At 36.1% G+C, this 22,832-nt stretch overlaps 2 protein-coding genes across 3 annotated transcripts; both read right to left on the bottom strand.

Moving 5' to 3' along the window:
- Positions 1 to 1,614: 1,614 nt before the first annotated feature.
- Positions 1,615 to 22,020, bottom strand: LOC139114496 (uncharacterized). Of its 2 annotated transcripts, none has more exons than XM_070676267.1 (10): positions 21,717 to 22,007; positions 19,646 to 20,058; positions 19,160 to 19,222; positions 18,509 to 18,618; positions 17,168 to 17,451; positions 8,934 to 9,041; positions 8,100 to 8,135; positions 7,256 to 7,312; positions 6,662 to 6,742; positions 1,615 to 5,672 (listed from the first exon to the last, which is right to left on the bottom strand). In XM_070676267.1, exons 5-10 carry the CDS (start codon positions 17,378 to 17,380, stop codon positions 5,445 to 5,447), a joined length of 723 nt encoding a protein of 240 aa, XP_070532368.1. In that variant the 5' UTR covers positions 17,381 to 17,451; positions 18,509 to 18,618; positions 19,160 to 19,222; positions 19,646 to 20,058; positions 21,717 to 22,007; the 3' UTR covers positions 1,615 to 5,444. The 2 variants fall into 2 exon arrangements, with proteins under 2 accessions (XP_070532368.1, XP_070532367.1); XM_070676266.1 differs by having other exon boundaries at positions 4,277 to 5,672; positions 19,646 to 20,061; positions 21,717 to 22,020.
- LOC139113974 (stimulator of interferon genes protein-like) lies at positions 19,652 to 21,786 on the bottom strand. Its single transcript, XM_070675447.1, has 2 exons — positions 21,717 to 21,786; positions 19,652 to 20,061 (listed from the first exon to the last, which is right to left on the bottom strand). Exons 1-2 carry the CDS (start codon positions 21,784 to 21,786, stop codon positions 19,652 to 19,654), a joined length of 480 nt encoding a protein of 159 aa, XP_070531548.1.
- Positions 22,021 to 22,832: the final 812 nt, after the last annotated feature.

The following is a 22,832-nucleotide window of genomic DNA, read 5'->3' as shown; positions in this document are numbered from 1 at the left end:
CTTCATTTTGGATGATAATTTACTGCACTTGTATACAGGATATACTTTGTTCAGCGCAACAAGTTGAGCATGAGATTCTTGAAAAAAGGCTAAAATGATTACCGTGCATTCAGATTATATCCTGACGTGAAACATACAAGGATGAAAAGCAGATATTGAACATGACACAGTGATGCAAGTTATGTGTAATGCTCACAGGTTCTTCTACTTGTTAAAGAATATTGGATTTCCATGAAAACTCATTACATGAATTCTTAACATTTATATCCACATTTCAAAAATAATCGATAACTATCAGTAATGGTTCTTCTTCAGTATTTACATTTAAATTCATAAAGTAAGATACATGGATAAAGTGATATTCGCTTCATTTTTGACGTTTCATTTTCTGCAATTGTATACAGGATATACTTTCTTCAGCACAACAATGAGATCCTTGAACAAAGTCTACAATAAGCATTGTCGCTAGAGGGAAACCTTCACGCATGCGCTCTAGCTGTTGTTTTCTTGGCCCGGCCAATATCGTTGCAATGAAAACGGCCGGTCTCACGCGAACTGGTGTTCTGGTTAACTGAGGCAACCTTTTACCCAGGTCTAATTTTAAGTTACATTTTCGTCTACTGGCCTTGTCGTCACAACTATGGACAGGTCGTTTAAGATTGATGTCTGAGTAAAGGGTATTGACTTAATCAAACGTGGAGAAGAAAAATGTAATTAGCAAAACCTAAAAAGTTCGCGTTCTATCCTCCGCAAGAAGAAAAAAAAAATCGATTTTTGGTTTAGCCTACCAGGTATCTGCGTCCCTAATGTTTTAAGAGGTGTTTGTATGTAAGAAGTCATTATTTTTGTTAAGTACCCAATGGTGGGTCTTCATTTTCATTCTAATATTTGTGATGCGTGGTACAGGTAGTGGCAGACAAGAAAAGTGATGCATTTCTTATTGATATTATCAAAATACCAACATTTTTTAGTTTCCGCAAACTTTACTAATTACGAAGAAGCATTTTAGGTTGCTCGAGTTGGACACAACACATTGAGTGAACGTTCTCATTGCCCTATAATTTTGATGGTGTTTGAAATACGCCCTACGTGTGGCTTTTATCATTGTCTGCGCACAATAATATTCATGATATCAGAAAATTATCATTGTCTGGACAGAAACGAATTCCTGATATCAGGAAATTTTTCATAGAGACGGAGGAGAGAGTTGGCAAAATTATTATTAGATATCAAACTTGTCACTGCAAGTACATTCAGATTACAATGTATTTCCTGACGTCAAACATACGACGGATGAAAAGCAGACTTTCAACATGACACAGTGATGAAAATTATGTGTAATGGTGGCAGATTCTCTAGACTGACGGACGGCAATTAAAAACGTTCTTCTACTAGTTAAAGAATATCGGATTTCCATGAAACATCAACGTTTCGATTAATTCCGAAATTATATCCGAAATTGCTTTTTAAAGGCACAGAATAGTGCAGGAAATTCCTACGCGAAAAAATTTACCGTAATTTGCATATGAAAAGTAGTAGCAATTAGAAGGTAAAGTGTAATCTATACTGAACTTAGAGATATAATAACTAAATGATACGCAACAGCGATAATAAGCGGTATGCGGTGGTCGTCACACCCCACGAGCGTACTCTGTACCCTCGAAAAACTCACCACGTTTATTACACAATTCCCCCCTTACAACGTATTGTCAAAAGGCAGTGGACTTACATGACCTATAAAACTGCATTACAAGATTTAGAGAATAAAATTACTTGTGTGGACATCGTGGAGTTTCGACCGAGACTGAAGACAAAAGACCTTTACACCATATATACTCATTCAACACCTGGTGACACAAGCGTCAATCAAAGGAATTCTCTTATGGAACGAGATCGGCCGATTGTTAAAATGTAGAATTAAATAGCGTTTTATTAACGGATGATATATCACAATTCGGTGTAAAACATACTTGTAGTTAGAGGACGAATCATGTGTTTATTTCGTAGTTTTGCAATATGCAAGTGTGCATTTCAAAAGTAATCGGCAACTATCAGTAATAGTTTATTTATATGTGTTTTTCATTCAAATTCATCACTTTAGATAAAAGGATGAAGTGAATCGCTTCATTTTCGATGTTTCATTGTCTGTACTTGTATACAGGATATACTTTCTTCAGCGCAACAAGTTGAGGATGAGATACTGCAATAAGAATCGTCACAGAGGGCAATCTTTACGCATGCGCTCTAGCTGTTGTTTCGGGGGTTCTCTGAGACTTCCTTTACATAAAGTAAAAGATTATTCAAACTAGAGTGGCATGTTGCTGCTGTTCTCATAGCTATGGCTTTGTAAATATACTAACAAATATTCAATAGTACTTGGGAATCTGTAGAACTCATAAGCCTTTTGAATTTGTCATAATTTGGATCAAGAAAAGCACTTGGTGGTAAAAACTTAATTCTAATACTGTCATGGAGTGGAAAATTAACAAAAATTAACATTCATTCTCAACGTCGCCAGAGTTACAGAGCTCACAAAATCTACGTTTCGATTCAATTCCTTGATGATGTCTCACTTCTGTCTCTCGAGGGAGAGACGAGAATCGAAAGCGAGCTAGTGCGTGTATACATTTTAAATTACAAGTTTTTTACTGTCTGCGCGACCTGCATCAGTAAAAAAACTTGTAGACAATGAAACTTATTTGGTTTTTGTCATATTAGTATTTATTGTCCCTGAATAAATCACTGTGGTTAAACAATAAACAGGTGCAACTCTCATAAAATGGCGTCCTTACATCAAAATGCAGTATTTCCTGCACATACACATCGTGATCATAAAAGAAACAAGAATGTGGCTATTTACTAGGATGCACAACACACGATGGCCAACATGTTGTTGTAATTATTATTTACACTGTCACATGATTGGACTTTGAAAATGGCGGGAAATCTAAAATGTTGAAACATTGAATTTACATGCCATTTTGACACTTATGAGAGTGGTATTCACTTTTTAAGTCTTTTATTGGTCTTATTCAAAGAAAACTTGGAAAACGGGGAATGTTTTGAGACCAGTTTATTACACATTCACAGCTATTGGGACTTTAAAGTCACTACATACATCGCATTCATTCATTCAGAAACATTTTTCGGTATTTACTAAAGTGTATTCGACTGAAATTGTCGGGGTGTAAAGGCGGTTAAGGATCACTTTCGAAGCCCGTTCATCGCCAACCACGTCAACATAAATCAAAACACACTGTTGATGGTGGTATTTGATCTAGGAAAAAAAGTAAAGCTGAAAATTAAAACGTCAAACAGTTGGTACTATGAGGGATGTTCATGATGTTTCGCCGCTCTCGATTTCAACATTTCTTTTGCTGCGAAACGATGGGGCCATTTCACAAGCACTACAGGAGATCAAATTCTCCAGAGTCTTACTGGTAGTCGGTCCAATCGATTGGGAAATGACCTTACGATCCAAACTTACTTGAGAGGTGTGGGTGGTAGAGAAGAATCACGGCATTGATATACATGTAGTTAAAGGCAAAACACAGTAACTATATGCCCTCAACTATTTAATGCATCTCACCCTCATACCCCATGCAGTCATTCATATAGCACATAAGTTGACATTTATTGGAGAAAATCAATTACTTGACTTTCTGCATTGGGCAATGAACTTAAAACATGTACATTTGTGTTTAGAGTTGACCTGTCTCCACATCTAAGCCTTGACAAACTCGACTTTAAGGCAGGGCGTCAAAACAGCTGTAGTGTTGTTGTTTGATGTTAAACTAAACGTTCCTAAATTGTAAACTATACCTCGAAGATTGTTTATAACGCAGAATAATGAATTTACGTTGCTGTAGAATCATTTTCACCAATATAACATCCAGATTTCCTGATAAACTTATATATTGGCAGACCTCATTTGTGCGCCCCTGACAAAAATTACTCCTGAAGACATTTAAAGTATTTCATATTCTTGCGTTTCTTTTCAAAGCTAATAGACGAGACATACAGAACTTGCAATGAATACGAAAACAAGAAAATGACAATTATCCTCACTTCAATGGACGACATTAAGATCTGGAATTTTGTTTAGTATCAATCAGTCGATAAAATCTCATTCATTTATCATAAAAATCCATCTCATCATCGAGTAATATGCTAGTACGAGTCACTTTGTCTCATTCATTGCAGAAGATACAATATATGAGCAAAAATGAAGTAATACGGTTAAAAATATGAACATTTTTGTCTATTTAATATTGTTCATAATTCATAGCAAGGAATGGTAGCCTGTGTATATGTTCTTAGACGACTACGTGGTCCCATGCATATTCTTATCGTGTTACATTATATGTAGAGTTAAGGCTAACATCAAATCTTGCTGTAACATTATTATTGTTGTTTTCCTTGTCAAACGAAATGACATGGCCAGAATACAAAGAAAGGAAATACAGCGAAACATCTGTTCTCTCTCTAATCAGGAAACATCTGTTAAATACTCTTCTGGTTCTCAAAGTATACAGTAATTCGTCGTTCAGTTTGAAATTTCCGGCATTTAAGGTGGTCACGGATTTTCTACACAGGTATATAGTATGCCAGACAGGTGGTACCTTGAGGTACACCACATGTACACCACATATTGATTTGTGTGTAGTTTTTATCGAGGAATTTCAACAACCAAAAGCTAAAATTGAAGTTTGTCATTGCCTGCAAGGACACTTCTTATTATAAAATAAAATAATATCACCTTAAAGGTTTGCAACTAAATAACAAAGAAATGTGAAAAAAACCGTAAAAGATTACCATGTCTAAAACCAGCTGTTCACCTATCTCTGTTTGCATAGGTTCCTTTAAAATATTGTCGCTGTAGCTTTATATCGAGCATTTTTCATTGTTCAACAGCAGAAGTGAAACGAAATACAAAATATATCATTAATAATGTTTAGCTAGATCAATTATTGTTTTCCCCTCTTGAAATGTATAGCCCCTGCACATGTATGCTCATCCCAATTTGATAATAATGTATTCTAAATATAAACAGGCTCAATCATTGATTTCTCTCAGAATTTGTATATACAGAGCCTTGGTACATGAATGATCATCCCTATTTGATATAATATATTCTAAATATACAATTTAACAATGTAAAATGTAGATGTCATATGTGCACGTGGATGTGAGGCAGACGTAGAATGACATTATATGATATTTACGGTGTACAAAAAATTGGAAGAGATTTGAAGAATCCATGGAATAGGATTCTGAAGAAAATATTCTCTTCTACGCCATCTAAGTAGTTAGAAAAGTACTGCATAAGAAGTTACTTATTTCTCCCTCCTGCATTAAAAGATTTATGTAAATTTATGTGCACATAGTACTTTCACACCATTGCGTTAAATGATTGATACGAAAACAATCCCAATTAACCGTCGTTAAAAGTTTAGTCTGAAAATGTCGCTGTAGACCTGACGCTCGAATAGATCAAAGTCGGGACTTCTGTCTGTGTGTGGTTTGTTGAAGAACAGTTCGTCAACCAGTTGACACAAACACGGACCCTGGGGCGAGTGTCGCTGTCCTGTCGACGGATTAGTCAGACGTTTTCGAAATTCCTGATAGACATAGATACCGGCTACCTCTGAGAGATACCTCTTTGCAAGTTTCTGAAGGGTAAATATGATATATGGTAATTGTAATCATTTAGTCATTTTATTTCAACATTACGTCGTTTTTTATCAAACAAGAAGCAGCGGTTATATTATGGTGGTGTCTTTGTTGTTGTTATCAAATCGTTTTGTTTTTCTGTCAATGGTGCTGGTGGTAGTGGTGGTAGTTACAGTCTTGACTGTGTAGGTACCATTTCCATTTTGACAACGGATCACTGACTCAAACATGTTCAAAAAGTGCCTGCATATTAATTCAGTACATCTTGACGTTGAACCAAAATAGTAAAGGAGTTCATCTAACAACATGACAAAATATAAGGTTTCCTATATTGTATCGCAGCAATATATGTCACAGGGCCTACTGAAATGAATGTTTAGTTAATAATATCAGAACGTTTTGATGTAGTGTTCTTTCAGTCTGCACTCTTAGCACCTCGACGTCGTTCTCAATATACATGGAATGGTGGTATTCTGACAAGGGTGTTAAAACCTAGTCACAGATAAAGCCTACATGTACGTTACTAACAATTATCTTATGTCGAAGACAACCAAATGTTCACAAGTATGCTCTAAAGTTGAATAAGTGAAACTTCTGATATATCATGCACAACGCAATCGTTTTTGTCATAAATCCTGTAAATTCAAAATTAAGATAATATACCGAACAGTTACTGAAAGCATATCTACACGATCATGGAGATGTTTTAATGCGTCTCCTGTCTACATTTTGCCATTAATAACCACCGACACGACAATCATCATCATATTTCCTTTCTTGTTCATTATATACATTATTTATCTAATAAATGTATTTAATACATTATTTATTTAATTCTTTAGCATCGCTGAGATGCAAAAAGGTGTATGTCACATGAAATACATGAAATGTACTAACGTTGTGTTTATCCTTGGAATCAATGCATGTGGGTTCATACAATTTACTCTGTGTGATTAAAAAAGGCGGTAATACTGTTTTCTGTACTTACTTCAATGGTTGCGTTTTCTGAAGTCAAAGATCGCATCTCGCAAGATACCTCTTCAGTATTTGAATCACAACGTCTCCAGATCTATAAAATAGAAATTGTAATCTGGCTTTTCAGGAATATGATGTAAGCATTTGCTCATTTTCCTTTATGTCAACTCAATACTGTGTAAGGAAATATGCAATATTGTAAACGTTAATACCGATTACATATTGCTGATTTTTTATATGTTCACAATAACATATAAGAAAATACTTAGAGAGTAAGCTATAATGTAGCCACATGTGTTTATTATGGTCGACATCCGGGGCCTATATTTGATATATAGCAAACAATCAAAATCATTACTTTCTACGAATTGATGTTAGAAGAAAAAGAGGGTCTATATTAGAGCTGGAAATTATTTCAAGCGAAATGTTCATTATGTTAGCATCAATAATACATTCGCCCCTTAAAATTGGTTTCATTTCCAATTACGCTACAACGATTGCTAACAGTTTTTTTTCTTCCCCCATTTATGGCAGCAAGAATATACTCTCTTTGGACAATGACGTAGATATCTTGTAAGTTAAAGGTAGCCTTTTCTTTGAAACTTACCATCTTTCTCCTTTGTCCATTTTTCAAGTGTTCTCTTAGGTATCTTTCGATATATGCCTTTAAGTAAACGAATGAGCATATTTTCAGAAAGTGTCCTTTTCAATGTTTCACATAAAATACACCACAATAAGTGCGAGAGAAACTTTGGCAATGGATCCGTGGATCGATGTTACAATTGGCCTACCTTCTATGTCGTCGTCATTTCAGACATACTAGAAAAGGAGCGTGTGATCCCTTTCCATCAACGAATGGTCAGTGAAGAAGTAACTTCGGTCGTCATGATTCCACTAGCGATGGTATTGCTGGCTCTACTCTTGAAAGGTCCGACTTTGCTAATAGAATTCGGTTATAATTCGAAGGAAAAATACTAGTAACTTTTGATACATCTTTTATAATTTGGTCACTCATTTGTCATTTTGTCTCCTACTCCCTAAAGTATTTTGAAATTATGAAATATTAACGTCACCAATTACTGCATTGTCTAAAATATGCAATGGTCTCGTTGACAAAGTAATGCTGGCCTGCACTAAAATAAAATTCAGTTCACGCCAATAACAACAATAACATGAAGTCATATCGACCAATTGATCTCTAGGAATATATATATATATATATATATATATATATATATATATATATATATATATATATATATATATATATATATATATTATTCATGCGTTTCTTTGGAGCAGTTATACGAATGATGGCTTTTGCATTTTGGTACTATATCAAGGCAGGGACGATTGTCCAAACTGCCGAGAGCAAGAAAAGATAAATATGACTTACAGACTTCAAATTTTATGAGGGATGTTCATGATCTATCGTATAACTTCATACTTACCTGACAGCTATTCGTCCGAAAGTGAAAAAAAGCGAGCTGGTATTTGAATTAAAGAAAACGGAAACAAGCCAGACTCGGATCTGCTAAGGACTTCCCTGTACTCTTTGTTCAGATACAACGGTTACTGTCAATAAAATAATCTGTAAGTGACTACACCATTATTGAATGTAAAGTATTCTTTCATTTATGCCAAAGCAAAGAATAACATATGAAAGATTTTCAATTAAGCGCGAAAACCCTGTGTTAAAAATTCCGATTTTTCTTAGCATTTTGTTGAGCGCATGCTGTAGTCACAAAATTCTCGGTGCCGTAAGTGAGTCATTGAAGTCTCAGGCCGTCGTATATTTTCAAAATGGCGGATTTGTTCACGTATAAAACGTATGATTACAGAAGCAAAAGTAAAATTTCAGTTTATACAGGAGTTTAATGCCGGAAATGCCTGAAAAGATGAAAAATGAATGAGTTTAGCTAGTTTCACCAACAAAGTAACGAATTTTATATCATGACAGCGATTACATTCGTGTTAAAAGAATTTATTACATCACTATACGCAAACTCTTGTTGTGGGGAAAAGTCAACTTTTTACCCACAATGCATTTCAAAATCGTGTAGTTTGCTCCCTAGCACAATCCGAAAGTTATTTACAATAAGGGAGCAAGAATGTCACCGCGTTCTTTATAGTGACCAGATTGATAGAAAATAGGTTTCTGACCTATCGTGTTCAACGGAGGGATGGTACGGGACACACAGAGAGGTCTTCATATCAGTCTTACACAATCCTCCTGGCATTCTAATTTATCATATCTAACAAATGAACACTTACATAAAGGATACCTCTCTACGGCCTGTAAAGTAGTTGGTTGTCCCAAGTCCAAAGAGTACGTCATGATCTATGAGTACGGAATTGGAAGCTCGCATTGGTGTCGTTACATAAACACTTAGCTGCAGATTGAAATTGACAGAAAACGTTGACTTTTCAAGATCGAACACAAAAGGACGTTTCTAGCTATGGAATCGTCATTTACCGAATACTGCTCAAGGGTAGCAAGACCGGACGAATTGAAATATTGTGACGAAATGCGTTGTAATTGTAAACATATCATTTTAATGTAATTCAACCGACCGAAATTGAATTTTAGCGGAAGTGCAACCTATTAGCAGACATCCTCCAGGTAAAAATTCAAAACGTTCAGGAATACTGGAAAACCCGACCCGACAATGGTCGACCCGAGACGACCGAGGCCCTTTATGCCAATGATCGGTAAATCACTCTTTGCGCCCTCATGGTCCCACATTCACAAAACATGCCGAAAAGCATTTAGTCCTTTGCACTAATATTTTATCAATACGACATTTGGCCTATATAATCGTGCATTTATGTTTTGAATGTCAAATTTCTTCTTAATGGAATAACGCATACACCAATGGACTAGTCAGTCTGTGGTGTGTTTATCGCATAGGAGAGATGGATGTGTACGGCCGAGTAGAAGTAATGGGTAAATTTCAGCTATTGTTTATAAGCAGTAAATCGTGCTGGGATATTTCTTTCTTTGGTTAACGTAAATTGCATGAGACTTTGAAGTCGATTTTAGGAGGAGTTGGGTTGAACTTGGGAGGGTTTAGAGTGTTTTGATCCTAGTTGGCTTTTGGCCGAAGTGTTATGGCTTCTTTCTACCTGTCACTCCTTATAGTATGAATGTGTGTGAAATGCGTCACTGTTTACAGTGAAAAACATACAAAGCTATTAAAAAAAGTCATTGTTTATGATATAGTCTGAAATATAAATTTGTCAATGGGCAACAGTAAAAGTGCTTAAACGTACTTATTACTGCAGGTTCGAAGTCCAGAAGTGCCGAAAAGGCAAAAGAATGTTTCCCTTATCTCTTTGAATAGAAGTGGTGACATATGCTGAAAATATCTCATGTTCATTTAGACAAATGGTATCAGAACATGGAAAATACAAAAATGTCTGTAATGGGAGCCTTCACATAAAATCTTCTTGATTATGTTCAAAGTTTAATATGATTAGGGTAGACTTGAATGTGCCTGTAGCATGCAGGCAAAATAATTGTTTTGGTGAGATAAGGTTTTGTAGAAGATGATGGTGAAATAGTCCAGGGATAGAAATGGACACACACACAAATTTTTTTGTTTTGGCAATGTCAGGTAAAGGAGATGACAATGATGGTAGTGAAATAGTCAAAGGATAAAATTGACATACATACATACATACATACATACATACATACATACACACACACACACACACACACACGTACATACATACATACATAGATACATAGATACATACATACATACATACATACATACATACATACATACATACATACATACATACATACATACATACATACATACAAACATACATACATACATACATACATACATACATACATACAGACAGACAGAGATAGACAGACAGACAGACAGACAGACAGACAGACACATAAAGCTTGTGATTCATATGGTTCTCAAGTATTACAGCGTACCGCATAACTAGTCTGATTTTTTTGCATCCGCATCGTATTCGCATCAGCATCGCACCATTATTTTCTACATTGCATCCACATCGCATCAACTGAGAAACCAGATATACCGTCAATGACGCTGTACCTTCTCTAATGTGTGGCCAGGTCAGGTAATTGGTTGTTGGCATGGAGTTATTTGTAAATAGTTGATGATGTAGGGCATGAGGTGAGATATGGACCCAAAGAACCCAAAAGATGATTAAATACATCAATCAAAAAAATTCTAAGCTACAGTATAAACTGCCTAAAGATAGTTCAATGTGGAAAAAAGTTAAATAATTCAGAAATAAGAATTAACAGTCCAAAATAGTAATGACGCACTTCCCTACTGACCCGAGTGCATGTGAAATACACAACCTGGCATCTGTAAATTAAATGTATACCAAGTGATCATTTTAAGTCACTTTTAACTGTTTTTAAGGATATTCCAAAGAGTCCTGTGGAAATGATGAAAAACGCCTTATCTGGTCTTGTGTTTGTAAAACCTCATGGCTGATAATTGTCATAGTATTCAAAGAAATTGAAAGTGAAGAAATTACTGTTTTTAATAGGCATATTTTCCTTGAAATACATGACCGTGTAAAGAATATATGCTAAAAGTGTTTAAGAGTAAATTTCTTTTCAAAAAATAATTTAATCTGTGACCAAAGGATTTTTATTCTTTGAGTTTACAAATTCAAACATTGCAATTTGTTCAATCATCTTGTGCAGTGCAAAATTTATAAAATGACTGAAAAACAAAAAAATACCGCAATTATACGGTGTCGCTCAAATTTGATCAGAATTGGTATATACCAGTATGGGTACCAATGATCAACAATAAATGTTGTTTCTATCTGTTCAGTGCAGGAAAATTCTACGTTGATATTATGACAATGATTTCTGCACAGTACAACCAGAAAAACAACAAGAAATATTTAAACCAGAAAACGCAAGAATGACAAAAGTAATTAAGGTCTGAAACTTTAGGTACTGGAGGTCAACTTTAGCAACATGCATAGCAGAAAGGCAGCTAGCCCCCTCTTAGTTTGACCATAGACGGTCTTCTTCCCCTCTACTGATGGTCTTCCTCCCCTCTTCTGTCTATGGTTTCTGCAGGTCTGTTAATATGTAACAGTTCATAAACAATGACAGGAAACTGAGTCAAGTCAGTGGATAGACATGTCACCACTCCTGCACATTTGCAGGATTTCCCTTTTTCTTACCTCATTTGCACATTTTTGACACTGATGTGTTCATTTGAACAAATTCACATGTCAACCCCTACATCTACCTGTACACCAATACTGAGACGGTAGCTTTGGCAGTATGGGAGCCTATGTGTGTGATGGACATACATCCGCACATACCCACAATATACAGACATGCAAATCAATTCAGCTTATACGATAACCTCACATTGGTATACCAAATGTGAGTAAAAAATTGGCAGAATTACAGTCTTTGTAAGGTAAAATCATGGGTTGACATCACGATAATTGTTAATCTGTTCGAAGTACTTTCTATAATTTAAAAAAGAAAAGTTCATGCAGAAACGGTAACATATATGATTGTCAGCAATGTAGTGTTAATTTTGACTTTTATACATCAAAATATGCCTTTGCTGGATACCAAATATGTAGGGCGAAATATTAAAATGAGCCGTGTTCAGCAATATCCACACAACAGCATTGATCCTTTTCTAATTTGATTTGATTTGCTTATGTTATCCTTGTATGACAGTCAGTACAATATGGAACTTGAACACAACACAGTGAATAAGTATGCTGTAAATGAAATGGTGTGGGCTGCATCCACATGCAGCAATAGGAGTGCCTTTGTCTCTCACCCCTCATTTCCAACCTGTCCCATCCCTGAAAAAATAGTTTGGTCTTATATTTATAATGTTAATAATTTCTGTATTTGTTATAATGTGCGCATCTCAAAAACTTTTGATCATAAACATTTCATTGTTTTTTATAGCTGACCAGTCAGTTAACCTGTTTATTTGAATATTTGCGCATTTTTTCTCAGTATTTGACATTTTCAGAATAGCTTCTTATTCAATTTGTCATTTTCTAAAAGTTAAAATGCTCCTTTGTGTGGTCAAGCTTTCCACAAGCATCAAATGTTGTACTTCATATAGGAAGGTCTGCCTCTAGAGGCGGGCATCATGAATAGTGTTTGTTAGTTATTTCCTCCACATAAACTTCTGATTGTACTGTAAACATTGAACATGGCCGACGTCCGATTTTTCCTGTCTAAAAATTTCACTCATTTTCGTTCATATGACTCTGAAACTCAAGGAAACGATTGGGAAGAAAGAGTTATCTTGAAATATTGAGGTACTCGCCGATATTTTGCAAAATTAAATGAGAAAAAATGCAAGGAAAATGCCGACAGGCTTACACAATGACCGTTTTCAGACTCAGAGGCTGTTTCAGACTCAGAGGCATATGATCATTTGCAGATTATGCAACAGGCCCATATCACGTGAGGCCATGAGGGGATATCCACGCAACTCAGTACCAAACACTAGCGCACACAGGGTGAGCAAACACAAGTGAGTACCCCTAACGTCAGCTCTGTAGTCTGTAATAGATCGTAGTCAACTAAGAAACCTTGGAGAAAGGCTCCAACACTGTGGCTATGCCGCTAAGTCCCTTTTGATTTGTGTCACAGCTCAAAATCGTTCTCCTACACCTCAACCTGAACCATGAACACCCCACCAGTTTATGATATGACCCATCACAATGGCATAACGTCAACGGATCTTGACAGACGGAAGTATTGACAGACGGAAGTAGTTGACACCAGCATACTGGTTTTCAACTCTAATACCTTCTCTGTCTATAAATAGACACGAGAAGGTAAAAAAACGTAGATCGCATCATTGTAGCAGCCCGAGGATGTATCGCATCGCATCATTATTTTCTTGCATCGCATATACGCATCGCATTGAAAACGTAGATCGCATCATTGTCGCAGCCAAAGGATGCATTGCATCGCATAGATCGATCACCCAGGTCGCATCTCATTGAAAGTACAATTTTTTCAATCGGTCACATTTTACCGGTTCATAAGCTAGGTTGAATTCCTACAAAATTTTAATATGGTAAATTAGTGACGCTAAATAAAGTATTGTTTCTGTAACGACAATAAGTATATGACATTCAACTAATCCTTTTGACGCACATGTCTGATAATTTCAACCTTTTCTTGAGCTTCTAAAGCTCGTTTTTTCCTAAATTCTCTTTTTATTGATTTTCATATTTGATTATCATTACAACTAAAAGATCGGGTTTGAGACCCTCTCGTTAAAGGGCGATTCAATCGTTTAATCAACTGAATGTTACTATCCTAAAATGAAACCTAAAAAGTTGGGTTTTCAGAAGCTTTCGTTCAAGTATGATTCAATCATTTCATAACAAAGACATGCATGGAAATAGCATCGCGTACATACGATTCTATCAATTAACCAGTTATGAATGTCACTAGCATACAGTAAACCATAAAGGTCGGGTGTCGGTGATCATTTCAACGCAAGATTGATCATTTTATCAAAGCAGTGTTCGAGATTGTACACATACAGATTCAACATGTTAAAGTTGACCTCGGAACATTTCATTTGAGTATGATAACAAGAGGTAAATTGTTATATTTTACCACAATTAAATATAGAAAAGGAATGTTTTGGAATGTCTGTTGAGGTACGATTCGATTATTCTGTACAATGAGTATGTTCGATCTTCACCTTTAATGATGCAAGTTGACAGCAATAATGCGATTTTTACAAGCCTCGATTGATGCGTATGCTATATGACGTTTATGCGATCGCTGCAATCCATGAATGATGCGATGCTGATGCGACCAATCGGCGATGCCATAGCCGATGCAATGCGCATGCGACCAATATGCGATGCGAAATGTAGGCGAGGCGAAGCGGATGCCATTAAGGTAGAACGCACCTCGGGGACAGACATTCGGACTCTCAAACTTTGACAATTCTCTTCTAGTATACCACATGTGAAAGAAAACTTTTTACCGGCTTAGTTTTTCGAAATTCGAAATTTGTTATTTTTCTCCATAGAGTTAACACAGGGATGGTGCCATTTTGAATTTCTAATATCGGTAAATCTTGGGTAATTTGTTTCTCTAGTACCAAAATTTGCATGGTTACCCATTGTTTTTATTCTTGATTTTGAAAGAGAATGATTGAAAGATTCCTTTAGGAAAGTTAGAGCAAAAGCTTAAGTCTTTCACTTTCGAGGTGCATACTACCTTAACGCCTATGTGAGTTAGGAGTATAAGATTGATGCGATCCATGTGTGATGCGATGCTGATGCGACCGTTCGCTGATGCAATATGTAGACGATGCTATGCAGATGCGATGCTGATGCGAATTGATAAGATTTGTTATGTGATATGCGTATTGTATACACAAAAATAACATCAAAACTTATGAGATGGGGATGGTTAGTGAATAAAAGCTCTATGGCAAATTTGAGATCTGTTGCTATTATCATTACATTTCTGTCACTCAAATGACGGACGATAGACTACTATATATATCTGTGACTTTGTGGAGTGAATTTTTAGCCACCGTATCACTCACAAATTTACACAACTGTATGGATTACCTTGATGGATCTGGAATGCTAGAAGGGTACGATAACCCATTTCAGACACCTTGTGCCACCTTTCCATATTAGTGGTTCAGGACAATCCTACTACATACTGTCACTAATAAATGTCTCAGGGATCAAATGATAAAGTACCTTGAATCGTAATTATTAACATAATATTGACATAAACCTCACCTTTTTACATCGCATACAGGCAAGCTTTGCCACTTCGATGCCTGGTATGCATGTTTTTTTACACACACTATACGTTTTCATATCATTAACAGGAAGGAACCTAATGACTGGATTGTTTGTACAGGATAAACAACAGAAAACTGACACCGAAATATATCTGACATGTAAGCCTTGAGACAGATTACTATCACAAGTCTGGGGTGCAAATTAATGTATTTACGACCAGATGGCTATTGACTCACACACATCCAAATTAAAGTCAGGCACACTATTACCTACCAGAAACATGATATTTATTATTCCCTTGTACTTGGACAAGAATGTAACTTTCATACAAAAACTACTGAAACCCCTACTGAAATAAGAAATAAAGTAAATTATTGAAATCAATTCAACATCAAAAGTGCTTCTTTGTTTGAAATTTGAATCTTCTGATAGTCCGATAGCAGAAGCTTAAGCTACAAAAGGTAAGTATTTTCTCAGTAACAAATTGTGAATATTACATTGTTACAACTAAGCTCATGTTCTTTACGGTGACCTAAGACACTGTTTTATACTTTTATCGGTCTAATATATATCTATCTATCTATCTATCTATCTATCTATCTATCTATCTATCTATATATATATATATATATATATATATATATATATGTGTGTGTGTGTGTGTGTGTGTGTGTGTGTGTGTGTGTGTGTGTGTGTGAACAAATAAATGTACTTTTAATTTTTTATCTTCATTTCAGATATGCTCAAAAACATCTCAATTGTTATTGAGAAATTTAAACAAACCAATTGCAGATTACAAAATAACAATGTTTATATAATGTGACTATTAATTTAATCTAAATATTAGTTTCCCATTTTTCTTCTTTGAAGCGGTGTTTGACATATGCAAGGAAAGTTAATCTGTGGTGCAGTTACAAATTTAAATATCCACAGATTGATAAAAACCCAAGCACTGTGCTGGGGTGATGTCCATAACTGCTCTCAGAATAGCATACTCTAGGTTGTCATTGGCCAACTCCTTATATAGTGGTCTTGTAAACACAGTTTTAAGGTGTCTAAAGGCATACTCTGCTGCATTCATGTCAGGGGAGTAGGTTGGCGTGAAAACATACTCAATCCCAAGATTGTCCAAGAACTCAGAAAGAATTTCACCCCCTCGGTTGTGGTGAGTGGGGCAGTTGTCTACAACAACTACATCATTTACTTTATTTCTTATTTCAGTAGTTCTTGTATGAAAGTTACATTCTTGTCCAAGTACAAGGGAATAATAAATATCATGTTTCTGTTAGGTAATAGTGTGCCTGACTTTAATTTGGATGTGTGTGAGTCAATAGCCATCTGGTCGTAAAGACATTAATTGGCACCCCAGACTGGTGATAGTAATCTGTCTCCAGGCTTACATGCTTTTCTGTTGTTTATCCTGTACAAACAATCCAGTCATTAGGTTCCTTCCTGTTAATGATATGAAAACGTATAATGTGTGTAATAAAACATGCATACCAGGCATCGAAGTGGCAAAGCTTGCCTGTACTAGTAGTAGTTAGGATTTTCTTTGTGCCTCGTCGATTTAGACCGTGTTAGTCTCTTTTCTATTTGGCCTTGGGGTGGATGGCCTTAATCGATATAAGCTTAGATTACGGTTGATTTAATATGAATAGACAAAAACCTGCAAAAATCATATTTAAATTGCTTATATATGACATCAATTACTTACCAGTTTATAGAGTCCGAAGAATATTATTAGATACAAAAATAAGAGTATCACTCCAATAGAAGTAATTATCCACACAAAGATCGTGAAGTGAGTGTTCTGTACTTCGCGAGCAAGCTTGACACCGATGTAATTGAAAAATAATACGCTAACGAAAACAACGAAGAACAGCACCAATAAAACTCGCATTGTATGTATTGAAGTGTAGCACTCCATGCAACAAATGCAACTATTGAATCCAACCTCTTCTATTGCTTTCTTTACTTTCCCCTGCTTTCATCGTCTATCTGTGAGAAGAAGAACGGAGCAGTGTAGACTCGTAAGATTGGCAGGCAGCAGGAAGTAACCGATATACTGGAAAGAGAGGCGCTGACGTCAATCATAGAAGTACAGATGGTTAAAGAGACAAAGTCGCTCGTTTTTATGTTTTTTTACTTTTCATGAATTTTGTTTGATATGAAAAGTGGTTTGTGTTGTTTGACGTCTTGAAACATGCTGAAATACTGGTCAACCGTGCGCAGCCTCAACACTACTTGCAGCCAGACAAGATTAAACATTCATGGTCTGTACCAAAAATCAAGTTCAAAAATCCAAGTGTACAACTCTCACAATGCATGGATTTACATAAAGTTTTTACCTCGTGCAAGCTTTTATAATGAAATCTTTGTTATACCTTTCTGTAGATAAGATAGCAGCTTTCCCGAACATTGAGGCAATAATGATGTTCTTTGTCACTAGGAAAGCAAGTTGGAATGGGAACAATCCATTTTGTCTAGAAGTCACAAAGGAATCATCTGTTTGTATTTAGCAAAGGGGTAATTTTTTTACACTTTTAGAGATAAGTGCCGCCATCGTTTTGTACACAGAGTGAGTTTTTAAAAAATTCCTAATATCACAAAACGGTCAAAAAAGGTGATTTTGTCCCTTTACAAAGGCAAAGACATTTCCAATATTTCTCTTCTTTAGAACGAAAAAACTCTCTTGTCCTTCTCCTAATGTATGTCAACGTATAAATTACTAGCCGTGCAAATGCCAAATTGTTCGCTTGTATGTTATTGCGACAAACGAATGCTTATCAGGATAGAAATTCGGTTGTCAACAATAACATAGACATTATATTATCACATGCTCTATTGACAAGCTGTACACTCGGTATTTCAAGGTAATTTTGAAAAAAACCCAAGAAACTGTATTCAACAAAGGATGCAAAAATATTTGAAAATACATAAAAAGTTATAACTAGTGCAGCTTTGAACCTTTTAGTTGAATGCTATCAAAGGAAAGTGTCCTGAAAAATTCTTACTCACATATTCACAAATCATGGCTGTTGGTTTGAAACATTACCTGTATTCCCTTGGTCTTTAAAATATCGAATATGGAATCATAGTCATACCCCTCTCCACAGCAGTAACCTCGAGACTCTACTTTGAGAACCATTTTCCCATTGAACTGATCTAAAACGTAATCAGATGTGTCCGTTTAAACTTTTATATATTTTCGTAAGTTTTTGTTCTGCAAAATACTTCCCTACTCTTTCCGCATAGTTATTGTTGAAATACAACGTATTTGCCTTGCCAACACAACCCATTAAGAACAACATCCAAATGTCCAGACTAAAATTGTTTAAGCAATAATGTACCCATCCTAGCCCATAATGGATGAAAACAAACTTTGCACAACATAATGTACTCGGCTCCACCTCGTACACTATGCTGTTCCTTCTGCAACAATACTGGAAAATCGGATACATTATCAGTAATTATCTGGACAGATGAAGCAAATATCGAAAATGTTAGATTTACTTTCTCTAGTACCAAAATTTGCACCTTAAGTTAACCCAGATTTTTATTCTTGATTTACTGAGAAAATGATTGAAAGTTTCGCTTGAGAAAATCTCGGCCAAACGTTTAATACTTTCACTTTCGAGAAGAATTCTACCCTAAACTATTCAAGTTACTTTGGTAATCATTCATTTGTGTAAATGATTTGAATTACCTTGTTCTCGTCTCACATAGAATCTTTGTAATGATATGCAACAGTCTGCCTGGTCAAGGTCACCTGTACATTAGTGGATGGAAAACGATTCGATACTCTTCTGTGCAAAGCGATATATAATGTGTGTGTGTGTGTGTGTGGTGTGTCTGTGTGTGTGTACGTACGTATGTATATATCAATATATAATCAATATATGTAATCTCTATCTATCTATCTATCTATCTATCTATCTATCTATCTATCTATCTATCTATCTATATATATATATATATATATATATATATATATATATATATATATATATATATATATATATATATATATAAATATAGAATGACAAACACAATTAAGCAAGGCCACCTTACATCTACGTAATATTTCAATGATTAGATGTGCTTTCCGAAATACCAGTCTCTAACAATTTTCAAAAGTCACGCGTATGTGCAATGCTTTGCAATTAGGCCTACTGTACACTTTTGACAATACCTTGTGTTAGTGCTCCATAAATTTCTCCAAGAAACCTATGTCTCCGACGTCGAGGTGAGTCAAATGAGAGATGAAGTCCGGAATGTCTTCACCCCTTAGCAACACTGGAATCACTATCTTCTGCTCTCTGAACAAATGTTCACTCAGGGTAAGTTGTGCCTCGTATTTACATAATTGGCTGTTCAGGAAATCTGGTGACAGCACCAGAACTATCGTGTCGCATTCTCGAATCAACCGTAGAATGTTGTCTGGAATCGATACTCCGCCTATGAAATCTGCGTCGCCGTGTTGGCAAACGAACTGTTCGCCAAGCTTATACGTTGTTTCTTCCACCCAGCCCTTGTCATTGTTGTGGCAGAAAAAGGTGATAGCTTTACGATCACGGACAGTCTCTTCCACGATAGCGACGTCTTCTGCTGAGAACGTGAGTTGTGAAAAAGAATAAAAGGAAAATATAAAAAGCCTGTACTTGGTGAAATGTGGACCTAGTACGGGTGCATTGTTTTCGAATACGAGTGTGTGTCAATAAACTGGCATTAGAAGACTGAAACTAACACAGTACCAACACGGTACGTCAATAGCAGGATGTACATATAATTTAATAATATTATTCGTTCAGTGATGACAGTTTGCTATAATTTAAAAAAAGGGAGTTTACTTGGACGGTTTTCTAAATTCATACTTTGAGAAAATATATGTTGTGAGAAAATATGAGAAAACATGTATAGCCAAATTTAAAGTGGCATATGTATTTGAAACTTGCTCAGCTCAACTGCGTTTCTAGAATTGGACCACCCAGCAAAAGATGCAGATTACATTGTTCTAATTATATGTATATTCATTAATTGAACGTGTCACGTTGCCATCGAAACTCAAGAAAAAAATAGACTTTTCTGTGGTCTAGCTGCTCAGATAACACAATGATGTAGTACAATTCATTGCATTTTTTAATGAAAATGCCTGGGGAAAAGTGGCTTTTTGTAGCCTGCTTAGACATTTTAACATCATGTAGCTCTAAGACACTGTGTCAATTTATTGATATACTGCAACAAAGCCTGAGCGTTGAAATTATTTCATTTCACTCTCATCTTATTTTATTTCAGAGTATGCGGGCCTTTATTCAGATAATTTTAGCCTTCCACAGAGGTCATTATTTTTCCCTTCGCTCTCTATTCGTCATGTCTTAAGTTTAGCTCAAACGTCGATATCTTATGATATTTTCCTCAACTTCGCCACAACGACTTACTGGTGACGACTCACCAGCCAACCGGTCGCACGACCGTGACGGGTTAACTCTTCCCACCACTTGTCGCTAAATGTCAATTGTTCATGGGATAGCAGCCCCTAGTTCATTGTTAATATGACCTTACCAATGCGAAGGTAGTGTAATGCCTTAAATCATCAGTGACATTTTGACCTTTCATCGGTATTTGGGATTTATTACTTTGACCTTTTACCGACATGATTGTATAATTTTATAACTTATCACGTTGTAAGTACACAAGTAACATCATGTGCAATGAACGTATGTCACTCACATGGAGTCAAAACGTGTTATAATTTTGATGAAATGTATAAAAGCCAATGATTTTGATAGTTCTAAGAGAATTTTTGCTGATCGATGATTGTATCCTGAGTACGGACTTCGTGCCGCTCTGCTCTGCCCTAGTAATAAAGATCTGAAGAGGTGAGTTAAACTGACTGCATGATGTGCATTCCAGTTACTGAAAGTATTACGATTCCCGTAGTACCTCTGGATTGTGTGACTTTGAGCGAGTGACGATACGTCGATAACTACAAGTTCCGAAAAGTCAGTCGTAACAGTAGCTTGTTCGGCCCAAGGTTTCATGTGTGGAGATTGGTTGGTGATGTAAACATGACGTGCGGACGACAGCTGACCCTGTTAGTATTACCCCCCGCACGTGAAGTGTATTTTCGGGTCATCGGGGGTATACTGTTGATTGTGTTCATTTTTCGATATACGACTTATAATACGTAACCTATTTGTACCTATTTATGACTAGTTTCGAAATGATAGGTTGACCTAGACAACTTTAAAGTGACTGTTTACCTTTGTTCCTGGTACTTTCCCTTTCCGCTGAAGCAACCTCATTCTCGATGGTGAATTTAGTGGCGGCCATGTTGTACCAGTTTACAGGAATGTCAATTATGTTGACGAGGACGAAGAAGAATGTGCCTATCGGGCCGATGCTTTGCCAATTAATAAAAGGATGTCTTTCGAGAAAGAAACTTTTCCTGGACGCTTTATCAGTGCCAAGGCTAATGTACTGACAGGCACCAAACGTTAGTCAACAAGCTACCCAGAGGAGTAACAAAATAGTATTGCTGTGGCATGGGTGGCACAGTTCAAAGTTCAAATCTAATTCATTCGTTCCAGAGCGTTTCGCAGAAATACGTGACTTCATATCACTTTTCACATCTATATGTAAGGGAGCCGTCGATTATTCACGGCCTTGGGGAGAGTCGGATGAATCTGAGGAGGTCACTCAAAAAATTGAAAGCTACAGGGGGTGCTCACAAAGTAGAGAGAAAGAAGGAGTTACTCTATTTCTCAAAATTTTCAATACGAAAGGGGATACCACCATCTCATGCTCTGCCCCTCGGGGTGCTCTGCCCCTCGGGGTGCTCTGACAGTTTTACTTAGTAAAATGGAGAAATTGAAAACACCTCTCAGATTGCACCAGATTGCACGATTGCGCACATGTACATACATACATACATACATACATACATACATACATACATACATACATACATACATACATACATACATACATACATACATACATACATACATACATACATACATACACACATACATACATACATACATACATACATACATACATACATACATACATACATACATACATACATACTACATACAGACAGACAGACAGACAGACAGACAGACAGACGTGCGTGCGTGCACACACACACACCACCACACATACATACATACATACATACATACATACATACATACATACATACATACATACATACATACATACATACATACATACATACATACATACATACATACATACATACATACATACATACATACATACATACATACATACACTATAGAGCCTGGACAAGGGTCGAAATTTACATCGAGCCTCGACGAAGGTCGATGATACGCGTATGCACGCCCAACAGT

This window comes from Ptychodera flava, chromosome 16, assembly GCF_041260155.1.
Source record: "Ptychodera flava strain L36383 chromosome 16, AS_Pfla_20210202, whole genome shotgun sequence".
Classification (NCBI taxonomy): Eukaryota; Metazoa; Hemichordata; class Enteropneusta; family Ptychoderidae; genus Ptychodera; species Ptychodera flava.
The sequence above is the reverse complement of the archived record's forward strand: the minus strand, read 5'-3'. Positions and strand labels throughout refer to the sequence as shown.

Coding starts and splice junctions, on each gene's coding strand:
- LOC139114496 (XM_070676266.1), bottom strand. CDS start 17,380: ATGGAGTGCTACACTTCAATACATACAATGCGAGTTTTATTGGTGCTG. Junction 8,136..8,933: donor ACTTTACAGGCCGTAGAGAG/GTATCCTTTATG, acceptor TTCAAATACCAG/CTCGCTTTTTTTCACTTTCG. Junction 6,743..7,255: donor ATGGACAAAGGAGAAAGATG/GTAAGTTTCAAA, acceptor TCTATTTTATAG/ATCTGGAGACGTTGTGATTC.
- LOC139113974 (XM_070675447.1), bottom strand. CDS start 21,786: ATGGCCGCCACTAAATTCACCATCGAGAATGAGGTTGCTTCAGCGGAA. Junction 20,062..21,716: donor GGAAAGTACCAGGAACAAAG/GTAAACAGTCAC, acceptor TCACGTTCTCAG/CAGAAGACGTCGCTATCGTG.